This window comes from Antrostomus carolinensis, unplaced genomic scaffold, assembly GCF_000700745.2.
Source record: "Antrostomus carolinensis isolate BGI_N321 unplaced genomic scaffold, ASM70074v2 scaffold47482, whole genome shotgun sequence".
NCBI classification, from domain to species: domain Eukaryota; kingdom Metazoa; phylum Chordata; class Aves; order Caprimulgiformes; family Caprimulgidae; genus Antrostomus; species Antrostomus carolinensis.
This window is the reverse complement of record NW_010302601.1, coordinates 1-11,814: the sequence shown is the minus strand read 5'-3', so window position 1 is coordinate 11,814 and position 11,814 is coordinate 1. Positions and strand designations below refer to the sequence as shown.

At 47.2% G+C, this 11,814-nt stretch overlaps 1 protein-coding gene across 1 annotated transcript; it reads right to left on the bottom strand.

Annotated features, from left to right (window-relative positions):
- Positions 1 to 10,580: 10,580 nt before the first annotated feature.
- LOC104517637 (forkhead box protein I3) lies at positions 10,581 to 11,170 on the bottom strand (the record flags this gene model as incomplete). The annotated part of the gene is made up of 1 exon (XM_010163835.1): positions 10,581 to 11,170. A coding segment is annotated over one exon (590 nt), but the record flags the coding sequence as incomplete, so codon positions are not given.
- Between the last annotated feature and the right edge of the window lie 644 nt (positions 11,171 to 11,814).

Here is an 11,814-nt window from a genome sequence, read left to right as displayed (position 1 = left end):
AAGAAAAAGAAAAAGAAAAAGAAAGAAAAAATGTCTGGAGCTGAAAAGTAAATTTGGCTCTCTACTAACACCCATGGACCTAATTGGATTTACTGCCTGAGTGCAGGAAAACTTGAAAAGATTATGGAAAGAGAAAAGAATTTGAGATTAACACATACTGTACATTTCAATACAGGTAGCAGGACAATCAGAAATGTAGTTAAGCTTTGGAAAATCTTTATAAACCTAGAAGGGATTTAAGTCTGAATGTCATTTGGTGTGCCCAGTCCTGATTTTCCCGTTTCCAACACAGCCAGGTGTTGGGAACACAATATGAAAGGATGGTCTGGGGCTTTTCCTCCCCTCTTTTGAAAACCTTGAGGAGAGGGGAGAAAAATACAGAGGACGAAAATAGAGGTTGCCCAGAGAAGTTGTGGATGCCCCCTCCCTGGAAGTGTTCAAGGCCAGGCTGGATGAGGCTTTGAGCAACTTGGTCTAGTGGAAGGTGTCCCTGCTCATGGCAGGGGTTGGAACTAGATGATCTTTAAGGTCCTTTCCAACCCAGACCATTATGATTCTATGATTCTATGACCTTCTGCCCTGTTTGGCCCCTGGAACGGATGAAGGGAGATTTTTTCCTTTACCTCCAAGGACTGGTAGTGGTGGACTCCAAGCAGCAATGCTGGTGGAAAGCCTGCATCAGTCAGAAGATAAAGTCACAGAAGCCTGTGTCCTTCCAGTGAAACACAACTGGAGCAACTCACTGGTTAGCAGAGCCCATTCGGGTGATTTGTCTTCACTGCTTGAGTGGCATTTAACAATCAGAGCTATTGAATTATATTTCTCGGTGTCAGTCAGTGAGGCTGGGCCCAGCATGGCTCCCTGTGCTGCTTTCAGAGCAAATGAAGTTGTCCATTCCGTGAATAGCGGGATGCATCCAGAGGGATTTACATCAGAAGAGGGACTTGGCCTCATTCCTTCAACAATTAGAGAACAGTGGTTTCTCTAGGTGTTAGAGTGAAAGAAAAAAGACCTCTTCCATGGGCAGTGAAATGAATGAATGGTTCCTGATGGGTTTGTCTTAACTCGCTTAACCCCTCTGTCCCTCCACATCTCCCACCTCATTGTCTGGGCACCCAGCAGTATGGTCTGAAGGCCAGGGCTGCTGAATTATAACTGTTTCCCTGGGGAAGGCACTAATTTGGGTCTCTGCCCCCCATGCCCTTGATGTCTTTCATGATATTTGCGGTATTGCAGGCAGGGAATTGATCTGACTAAAGCAGATTGGCCCCTCTCCATTTGCAGTAGAGATCTTAGGAACCAATTCATCCATTCCTGAAGGAGACCTCAAAAAAACCCACAAAACCCCCCCCCAAAACCCCCAAACAAACCAAAAAACAGATTCATCACCCCAATTTCTCTACTTCAGCTCAAAAGGGAGACAACAGTGATTAGCTCAGATGTAGATATCTGTGCAGGAAACACCTGAAGTTGGCGAAACTAATCCCACTCTTAGAAAGAGTTGAGTTTTGGTGAGGATCTGGCAGCCAGACATGTAGGTGGGCAGGGAGGGCAGGACGCAGCTTGCAGCTGAGACACAGATCGTACGTGTCTGCAGGTGGGTGTCTATAAGTGTGCGAGGTGTCCAAGTCCTGTAAGAAGCAGGGGAAATATGCTCTGTACAGTCAGAGGAGTCTAGGGAGTGAGTCACGCGGTGAAATGTCTGACGTGAAGTGAGTTGGGGCAATTTCTCTGCTGCAAATTGACATGTATTCCTAGACTCATTGAACCAACACTTCCTAATAGCTGAGGATCTAGTTGCAATGGCTTGGTCAGGCAAAGGCCACTTGTGAGGTCAGTTCAGAAGTCATCCCTCCTCCTGCTTCCAGCACTCTCCCCACAGAAGCACTGAGAATCATCTTCTAGTGGAAACAGACTGCCAGTGACAAGGTGGAAAGCAGCATTCCTGCATCCAAAGCATTTCATCAAACTAGAGGTCAGGAGCTCATCTGTCCACCAAAAACTGCGGAAAAAGCTCCCCGCACCCACAGGAAGAGGGAGAGCAGATGCTCCCAGTGCACTGTAGAAGCTACGTGGAGGTACATAAGTTCAAGCAGCATGTTGAATGCAGGGAGCAAGGCTGCTGCTTGGAGAGACCTCAAACTGGGTGGAATCAGATCGATATCACTCCTGGATGCAAACTGGGGCAGAGAAGGGACCTGAACTGCTGTAATTAGACTATCAGATCTCCAGAGCAGGATTCAGCTCATAACACATTCTAAACCTTTCCTCTATGATCATGCTGTGCAAACTAAATATTGCTGCTATAAAACCTGAGCAGATTTGTAATGGGTGGAAATGGATCACAGGTTTCTGGTCACTGCAGCTCCCAGCAGCTGGTATTATTTCTGGTAGGTTTAGCACATCTCCACTTGTCCCGTGGTTAAGAACAGGTCTTACATACTATGAAAATCCCTTGGGAGTGAACCAGTCCCTGGCTGTGCCGGTGAACTGTGGGATTTGGAGGGGGGAAGATTAAATGCTACTGGATTCCCTAGGCAGGACACATGTTCTCCCAGCAGCACCGATGCTCCTGGGTAAAGCAGCTATAGGGAAGATTTAGGCAAGAAATGTTGTGATCCATTGTGCTTTCCTGTAACAGCACCAAGGAAGGATGAGTTTGGAGCCATGCCAGACTGTTTCAGGCTGATTCAGCAGGGACAGTTTGGGATGGAGGCATTGGGAAGTATGGATTTGACACCTATCTCTGCTATAGCACTGTGTGACCTTTCGCAAATCACTTTCCCATGATGTTCCTTGACCTCTTGCAGTAAAATGGAGCCAGTAACACTTCCTCGGTCATACTTATCTCTTTGGATTGTCACTGTTCCAGGGCAGGGAATGAGGTTTCACACTGTGACAAACAGCTGCTGTCTGGAAAGAAACAGCATTCAGAGTTATGATAAACGACCTTAACATTCATGACATGCTCATTGCTCTTGTCTTCCTGCTGCTCACATATTCCCTGCCAGGGAGGGTGAAAATAAATACAGTCCCTTGTTCAATTATAATAAACACATTCCCTGATTCTTTGAAGGGTCTCCTTGGTTTCTTCTCAGGTCTGCTTCCCTGCTGTGCTGCCAAGGATAAGTTGCAAATGTTGGAGAGGAAAAAGACAGCAATTTTTTCTCCACCAAAGCATGATAGCTCTTATTATCTTTTGACAATGTATATCCACATTTAGGCACACACTGCCTTGGCTACTGAACCCAGCTGCTCTCCATTAGCTCGCATGGCTTTATATGCAAGCAGGGACAAAGTGGTCCCTACCTTTCCTGTGAGCTGAGAGCCCTGTCTGAAGAGACTATGGTTTATTTTGACTTGCCAACTTGTGGGAAAGCCACAAACTCATGTTGTCTTCATTAGGACCTGAATCTGTTTCCCTGAACTTGAGATAAGCTCTAGTCTAATGAAGAGCCCTGATGAAGTTGATCGGAGTGAGGCCAGGGCATCTTGCCATAGCTCTCTCATGAGTGTTGCTCTCCTGTTGCCCAGCAAAGGTCATCCAACATTCTACCACTAAGACATCTGATGGTTTTGATGCTACCAATCAAATAATGATTTGGGCTCACAATTTAAAAACTGCTGCCCCAGGTGCTGGGGACAGCTTAGGGTGCCCTGGAGCTGCAAATCTTAGTCCACCACAAATCTCACCTCGTGCCATCTCCAGCCAGGCTGCCCTTTGCAAACAGCTTTTCCTATGAGAAATGCAGAGCAGCCAGGACATGTAGGAAACAGTATTTCGCTGCAAAACCAAAAGCTTTACACTTCATGAGCAGTTCTTGCAGCAGGAAAGAGGAAATACCCATGATATATTGATCAGGTTGCACTGCTGGAAGGCTCCTACACTGATGAGGGCAGTGTGTGAACAGGAACAGAGTAAGTGAAGTAAAAAAGTTCATCAAACCTTCCTGTCCCACCTCAAAGAAATTCCCTGGCTCTTTGCAGAACTGAATGAACCAAAGCAAAGCTGAGATGCTGCTGTACTGGAGAAAGAAACACTGTGCAGGAGTTTTCTTCCATATCTCTCCCATGACCAAGGAGGCTCACCTATGGATCAGGCCTGTTGTTTATTTTGAAAACTCCTTTGAATCCTCTATCCCTGATGGCCATAGTATTATTTGAAACCAGATGTAAGACCATACATGACAGACACCCCATATCTGTAGATATCCATGCATTCCTGCCCTGGGGGAGGCTTAAAAGCTTGACCTAAGTTAGGTCTCCAGGTTTCTCTGCATTGGATAGAGCAAACTATCCGCCCTAATTTAGCCGGCTTTTTTTTTTTAGGGTGAGAACTGCTGCAGCAAGCTGAGTGTCTTCAGGGTTCATATAAATCAATAGGATTGGCCAGAGCTCTGCATCAGCCTCTACTATGATAGAAACTTGAAATGATGCTTTCATCTACGCTACTATAAATAGAGGAACATAAAGTGGCTGTGTTGGATCAGATGTTCAAACTCACTTTCCTGCCTCACAGTGCCAAAAGGTGGTTGCCTAGGGAAGGTTGTCCTGGACAGTGGTACTTCCTCAAGATATATTTCCATGCTCCAATACTTTGCAGTTCAGGAACTTTCTACCTAAAGATGGAGGTCTTTGCATTTCCTAATCTCTGCTGGGTTTCCTTTTTATGAACCCCTCCTGCCTCCCTACGAGCTTCCATCCTCCTAAAGGAAGGAGATCCCCAGCTCATCTTGACCACCAGTAATGCACCTCCACCTCCTGTGATCTGCTTTGAACCTTTTGCTTGGCAGCCTCACTAGATGTCCATTGTCTAGACTAGAAGAACACTTACATGGGTGTAAACATCATTTCTTCCCTACACACACAATGTAATTTGGCCCCATTCGAGCATCACTCACTTTGCTGAAGGAAGTCCAAACTTGGTTCTGCTACGTGTTAGCTTTGACTCCCTTTGCTTTCTTGGTGTTGAGGGACTAACCCTGCGTGTTTCAGGACCACTATTCGTAGTGGCCCCAAAGTGGTAGGGTGAGGTGTGGGTTCTGCCACCCTCCGAACTGACCTGGGAGGGAAATGGCACAGCTCAGTTCCACTATTTAATTAGATATAAAATCAGCACCACTTGAAGGGTCCAAGGGCAGATTAACCATTGGTCCTGACCTGATTTGTCACTGTTTATTGCAAACGTGGACCAGCTGCATGGCGAGAGCTTTGCTTTGTCAATAAAACCTGGACACAATGGGCTGCAGGAAAGGGAAAATGATCTGAGGAGCTTGGGCAGACAGGGGAGAAGGCTTCCGCTCTCCTACAGCAGCCAATTGCCTGGATCAGGCCTACGACATTTAATTCACAAACATGCAATCTTTAGCTCCTTTTACGTGTCCCCGGGCAATCTCGTAGACAACACCTGAAGTATATTAGAGCCTGGCTGATTATGGGTCTGCTCCAAAGCCCTCTGAAGTCAGTGGGAGTCTTTCCCCTGACTTCACTGTGTTTGGGGCAGGCCCTGGATGAATATCCCTCAGGTTAGACAGTTTAATCATCCATTCAGCAGTACACAAAGCAGATCACATACACTTTTAGCCTGCATTGTATGGTGTTATGAAACGAGAAGATTATTTGATATGATTCAGAGATAGCTCAGGTATAAGGTAAAAAAAAAATAACACCTTTGATGTCTTACATTACACTTCAGTTATTCCTTGAGGGGCAAATTCTCGTCACCTTACCCAGGTGAATATTGCGCTCAGTAATTTGGTCAAAAACATTCCATCAACCTTCTTTTTAACAGAAAAAGTGGTAGGGGGGAGTTCAGCTTGATGGAGGTTTCTTCCAAAAGAAGGAAAAAGAAAAGGTAAATGTATGTTTTTCTTCTCTCAACAATCTGAGAGAAAAAATAATCAGGAACAAAAATCTGTTTTGGAGAGATTTGCTAACAGGACAATAAAACTAATCTCTTTTTTTTTGCCAAAGCCTAAGGAGAAAAAACAATTTCCCAACAATTGCAGTCTCCATCTGGCACAGATATTTCTAGCTGAGCCATCAGCCATCCATGTACCATCAGCCAGGCCTGATTCTCATCTTGCCTTTCTTGGGTCAAGCTACAAAATGAGACTTTGTCCCTCATATTTTGTGTGCTATCAGAATGAGACCAACAGGACCATCTCCCATGAACGAGCAAGGCAGGATTCAGGTACATCACATTCAAAGTCAGGTGAAACCTGTAGGGCTGGTGGGACCTTTTCTCAAGAAGTTTCGTGAAGATTTCCTGTTGCTAGAAATGCAGCGAGGGTAAGGGCAGGATATCCATAGAGTAGTTTTTTTGAATCCTACTATTTCTTTTGAAATATTCCTAAAGATTCCAGGGAAAAATCACCCTCAATCAGCGTAACAAAGGCAATAAAACCTTCTGTACAGGCACAATGTACTGTGGCCAACTTTCATGGACTTGGTGAGTGACAACACAAATCAAAAGCCTCCTCCTTCAGAGGAGATGCAAACCACAGTCCATGGCCAGTGGCAGTAACTGAAGCCCTCTTTCTAAAAGAGTTGGCGGGCGATGAAACCCAGCGCGGATGCGCTGTGTTCTGCCTCTTGAATCCCCTCCCACCACCTCGCAATACACTCGGCATTGCTGGGGGTGGGGGGTTTAACTTCACTGGCACAAGAGTTTCCTTTGTTGATGGGAGCTGGGTCTCCTCTAGGGGACTGAGATGATCCAGCTGTACTGGCAAAGCCTTTGTACTGTGGAGTAGCTCAAGTGCAGACCTGCAGTGGGTACCTGCCTGAACCTTTGCTGGCACGTCAATAAGGCCAGCGCTGAGCAAAGTTAAACGACCCCATGCTGGAGAAGTGCCACACGTAGGAGCCAGCAAGCATCTGCGTTACTGATCCAACACATCTCTTGAAATGCCATTGGACTGCGCTCCTTTTCAGGCAGGGACTGGCTTTTTCAGTAGTTGTGTGTACAATCCTCAGCTGGAAGAACCACAGTCCCTGGCTGGGAGTGTTGGAAGGTATGGGCAGCGCAGGGCAGAGGTACCAGGTGGTTATGCTTGCAGTCATCAGCACGACCATGGTTTCACATCAAACAGGGCTGCGCTGCATTAGTCTTGCCCACTTGATGTTGCATCTTTCGAGATGCCTTGAAAGAGTGGATAAACCAAGCAAAGATGAGACTCCCTGCAATGCTTAGCTTTAGCATCAAGCAGACAGGATCTGTGGGCTCCCGACTATGTCCCATGAGATCACTGCTCCCTCAAAGCCAGAAGAAGTCATTTTACAGGGTGATTCCTATGGCTGCCAGAGCAGAGGACAGAGGCCTGAAGTTTGAGTTTCATTGACATTTCTCTGCGTACATCCCTGGGAGCCAGCTATGCCCTGGGCTGCTGGGCTATCACCTGACCCAGGCTGGGAAGAGGCTCATTGTCATGGAGAACTGCCCATCCCAGGCATGGCCTTGGCATTTAGAGGGGAGTGGGGACTCTCAGGGTGGGACCAGCAGGCTAATTGCCTTTGTCTTCCCACTCCTTCAATGGGGGAATCACAGTAAATCCCCAAAGCCCATGACAATAGCCCTGCTGCTTTTAAGTGCCTTTCATTAAACTCAATCCTCTTGCCCTCCCTCTCCCAAGATTTGCTAAAAGAAGAGTTTCTTTTAATGACAAAAGGAAACCTAAAAGGTTGCCATTAGCTCATTCACTTGGCTCCTCTCTGCAGACAGGGTGTCTATTTGCTGAAATCTACTCTCAAGTGTCCCTTGGGCAGGTTGCTTTATTATGAGCACACACCAGCCTTTGGGGTGGTGTGTCCGCAGGAGGGGCCACAGTCCCTGGTGCCAGCTAAGGGCTCACTTTCCCTGGAAGGAGTGGGATTTGGTGCTACTGGCAGGAAAGGTGCACTGGGGACAGTTAGACCCACCAAAACCTCCCTAGAGCCCACCACCATCCCTCAGAAGCAGGACTGGAGCACTGTGGTGGGTCAATCCTTCCCTGGCTCTGCTCTGGCAGGTTCTGCTATGCCATTACCCAACAGATGTGGCATGAGAAGATCAGTTGAGCCACGGGATATTTGTGGAGGACATACTGCCAGAGGCAGAGCACACAGCAACACAATTTTGCCACTGATATGGGATCTTCAGGAGAAAATGCTTATGAGTACTGTCTGCAGAAACACACAGCTGACAGAAGTGGCAGATGGTAAATCCTGAAACAAATCTGGGTGGAGGAACATGAGCTGGACACAGGCAAGTATTCCACATTGGCCCATGGCTTGCTAAGGTCTGACAACAGGCAGATGGAGCAGAGGTGTGCAATGGCCAGATACGTGAGTAAGCAGTTCCTGGCTTACTAAGGACTCTGAATCTTCTGAAGGTGTTGAGAATCTCTCCACTGCTTTTAGATCAAACTCAGCAGTCCAAAATCCAAATAAAGCTATTCCACACTTGGTGTGACTGAACTGGAACATGACAAGACTGACCACCTTGGCTTTGTGCTAATGGCAATCTGCTCGTTCCCTCCCATTATCACTACCACGGCATCACCTGAAACGCAATTAAAAATCAAGACATGAAGGAATTACCCCTACAGCCAGGAAGATGGTATCTGTGCTGGGAAGGGGTGAGCGAGAGGGGGATGAAGCAGGAGTTGCCACCCGCCCACTGGTCTCAGCTATTGCACAAATGGCTGCTGGCCAGTGCTGGGGAAAGTACTTGGTCTGGATCCCAAGCACGTGGAAGTCATCTGACATTTCGTCATGGCTTCATTATATTTTGGATGGGGCCAGTGGTTTGTCTTGCATCATCACTGCCCTGTACGTTATGCAGGTAGCCAGTGAAAAGGCACTGCATCGCCCTGCCAACTATTTTATTTTCTGAATAGCCTGCAGGGATGGCCTTACATCATAAATATATGCTAAATAGCTGCAATTTCATGCTTAACTTCATTATTGATGCTACATTCCTCATGGAGACATTTCTATTTAAGCCCTATGGAGACATTTATATTTAGGCCGAACACAGCACCCAACAAACAGCTTATGCAAACGGCAAGAATTGGGAGTTGATGGTTTTGCATAATGGCTGCTGTAGGATGGAGTCTCCTTTCCCAGCAGCATGAATCCAGAAGGATTCTCAGCAGACACCCCGCTAGCTGACAGGTCCAACTTCTCAACCAGCCTGTCATTTTAAGCAGGTGCAATCCTATTGGAAAAACTGATTTGCAAAACGGATGGAGGCAACAGTCAAGCTCAGACTTCGTCCCTCCTGCTAGCGAGCACCACGCTGGAACCAGCCCCGCTTCTTTTACTTTTGCAAGCTTTTATTATTTTTACTAAATCAGCCTGAAAAAGGACAGTTGTAATCCAGACGAAAACAAATAAACAAAAAAAGCTGAGTGCCCATTCTGCACAGTGACACTATCAGAGGCTGAAAATTGTCTCAGATGCATCTCCTTTGCGCCCAGAGCAGGTTTTTTTCTCTTAGAGCACAGATGAAATTGTTCATAAATCTTTGCACCTTTTATTCCAAACCACGTGAAAGGAAAACCTGTCTCCCACAGAGTTTTAAAATACCTCAAACATACTGAGGAACAATCAGGCAAAAATCTAGCAATTGTTAATATTTTATTCCCATCAGCTGTTCAGCCTGAAAAGTTTCATTAATACACTAACGAACAAAAAAACAAACCCAACAACAACAACAACAAAAAAATCAAAACCAATAAAACAACAAAAAAGAAGGGGAAACAAAGTAAAATAAAACTTTAACAAAGTTCAAAACACATTATAAATAAGTACAGCTCCAGAGCATAATTTACAAATATAAAACCACATAGAAACATATGTACAGAAGAGTTACATTACGTACAAATATGTATAAAAATACCCCGGTGTTTATTCTCGTGCTAAAGCTGCATGGCTAGAGTTATCTTTGGTACTAAGCTCAGGGAAAAAAGATTGTTTTACAAACCATGGCCCTGGCTGTACAATATGCCGTACACAGGAAGAGCAGAGCCAACCTCCGTGGGTTTCGAGGAGGTTTTGGGTGGGTGTTTAACCCAGAGTATCTCCCCTGTGCATTGCATATTGCAGCATCAGGGCAGAAAGCAAGGGCTTGCAAAGGCAACTGCTGGCAGAAGAGTTTTTTTAATACATTGTACAAGGCACTTCATAAGAAATCTCTTCATTTTTTTGTTTCCTGTTCTCTTCTAAAACTCACTGGATGTCTACAATTGGCTCTTACCAATACAGTTATAGTTTTTAAACTTCTTATTCTACATTCAGGACTAGAAACCTCTGAAAACATGAATTCAGTTCACTTTCGTCTGTGGAGTTTGGATGGTAAGCCATCTAAACCACCTAACATTTTCCAGGACGGGGAAAAGACTTTGCATCTGCCTTCTGCTGGTATTTAAAGAGCGGTCTTATTTTGAAAGGTGAGAAGATCTGTCTTCCTGGAAGAACTCCTGGGAAGTGTCCACATTGAAATGCTGTTTGCAAAAGCATATGGTCCTCCGTGCTGCCAAAGACACCTGCAACTCCCATTCCCTTTGCAGCACTTGCTGGCCAACTGCCCCAGCGTCTTACACCTCCGTTCCATCCCGAGTGTAGATGAGGCTGTTAACCGTGAAGTTGTAGTAGTGGTTGTACTGGGCTCCCTGGCTGCTGCTGCTGGGATGGAAGGAGCTGTAGTAGGCGGGGGAAGGTCCCGCAACTCGCTGCAGCTGGTCTGGTGAAGGCACCTCCTGAGAAGAGCTGCTGGAAGGAGTGAAAGTGCCACTGCTCAGCTGGCCAGCAGAGAAGTTCCTGTGATGCAGGTCACTGCTGAGACCCCCTGTCAGCCGGCTGCCTCCGCTGCTCAGGGAGCTCATGCCGCTGAAGAAGGTGCTGAGGCAGCTAGGGGTGGATGAAATGATACTGGAGGGAGAGGAGCTTTTTGGATGGTCCCTGGTAGAAGGTGAGGGGTCCAGCTCCGGAGGCGGGCTGTTTCCACACGGTTTTCCTGCAGCTGGGATGGGTCGCTCTTCCTCAGCCTTCAGGCCTCCCAGAGAGGAGGCCGCAGATGCGGTCGCAGGGGCATTGGGCTCTGAGCGCCGCTTGCGTTTGCGACGGAAGTTCCCATTGTCAAACATCTTCTCACAGTTGGGATCTAAGGTCCAGTAGTTTCCTTTCCCTGTTGGAAAACAGGAGAAACAAGAGAGAAAGTCAATTTCTGTGACAGTGAGCCGCAGACAGATAAGCAGTATGCATGCCTTGTCTGATCAGTGCAGCACCTGCACCTCTCCTACACCTGCTCCTCCTCTGTCTGTCGTCCAGTACATGGACCTAAAACATGGCTCCAGAAACTTCATCACCTCCACCCCTCCGATGCCCAAGTGAACCTTAAGGCCATATGGAGAAGGAGAACCTCCCCATCACAGAGTATAAACCTCCCTTGAGGATCTGCACCTCCACCTCAGACCCAGCCAAAGGGAACGTGAAGCGGGGCTCCCCCTGCTCTGGCTGCCTCACAGCAAGCAGAGGCACTTGGAGCCACCTTGGCCATAGGTGACAAAGTGGTGCCGCTGCCATGGCTCTTCTCAAGAGCTGGTGGCACAGTGGGTTGGCACACCCAGGGACACCGAGGGGACAGGGGACAGCAGGTTGGCAGCATGGAGCTGCGGGGGCTGCAGACAAGCTGCTCCACAACCAAGTGCGTGGGGGCTGCGGTGGCATTAGCTGTCCCCACACACCTCTCGCGCATGGCCGGGCCTGACGGGAGCGGTGACTCCACAACGTTCCCCCCAAACGACCCCCACAATGTCCCCTCCTTGCCGG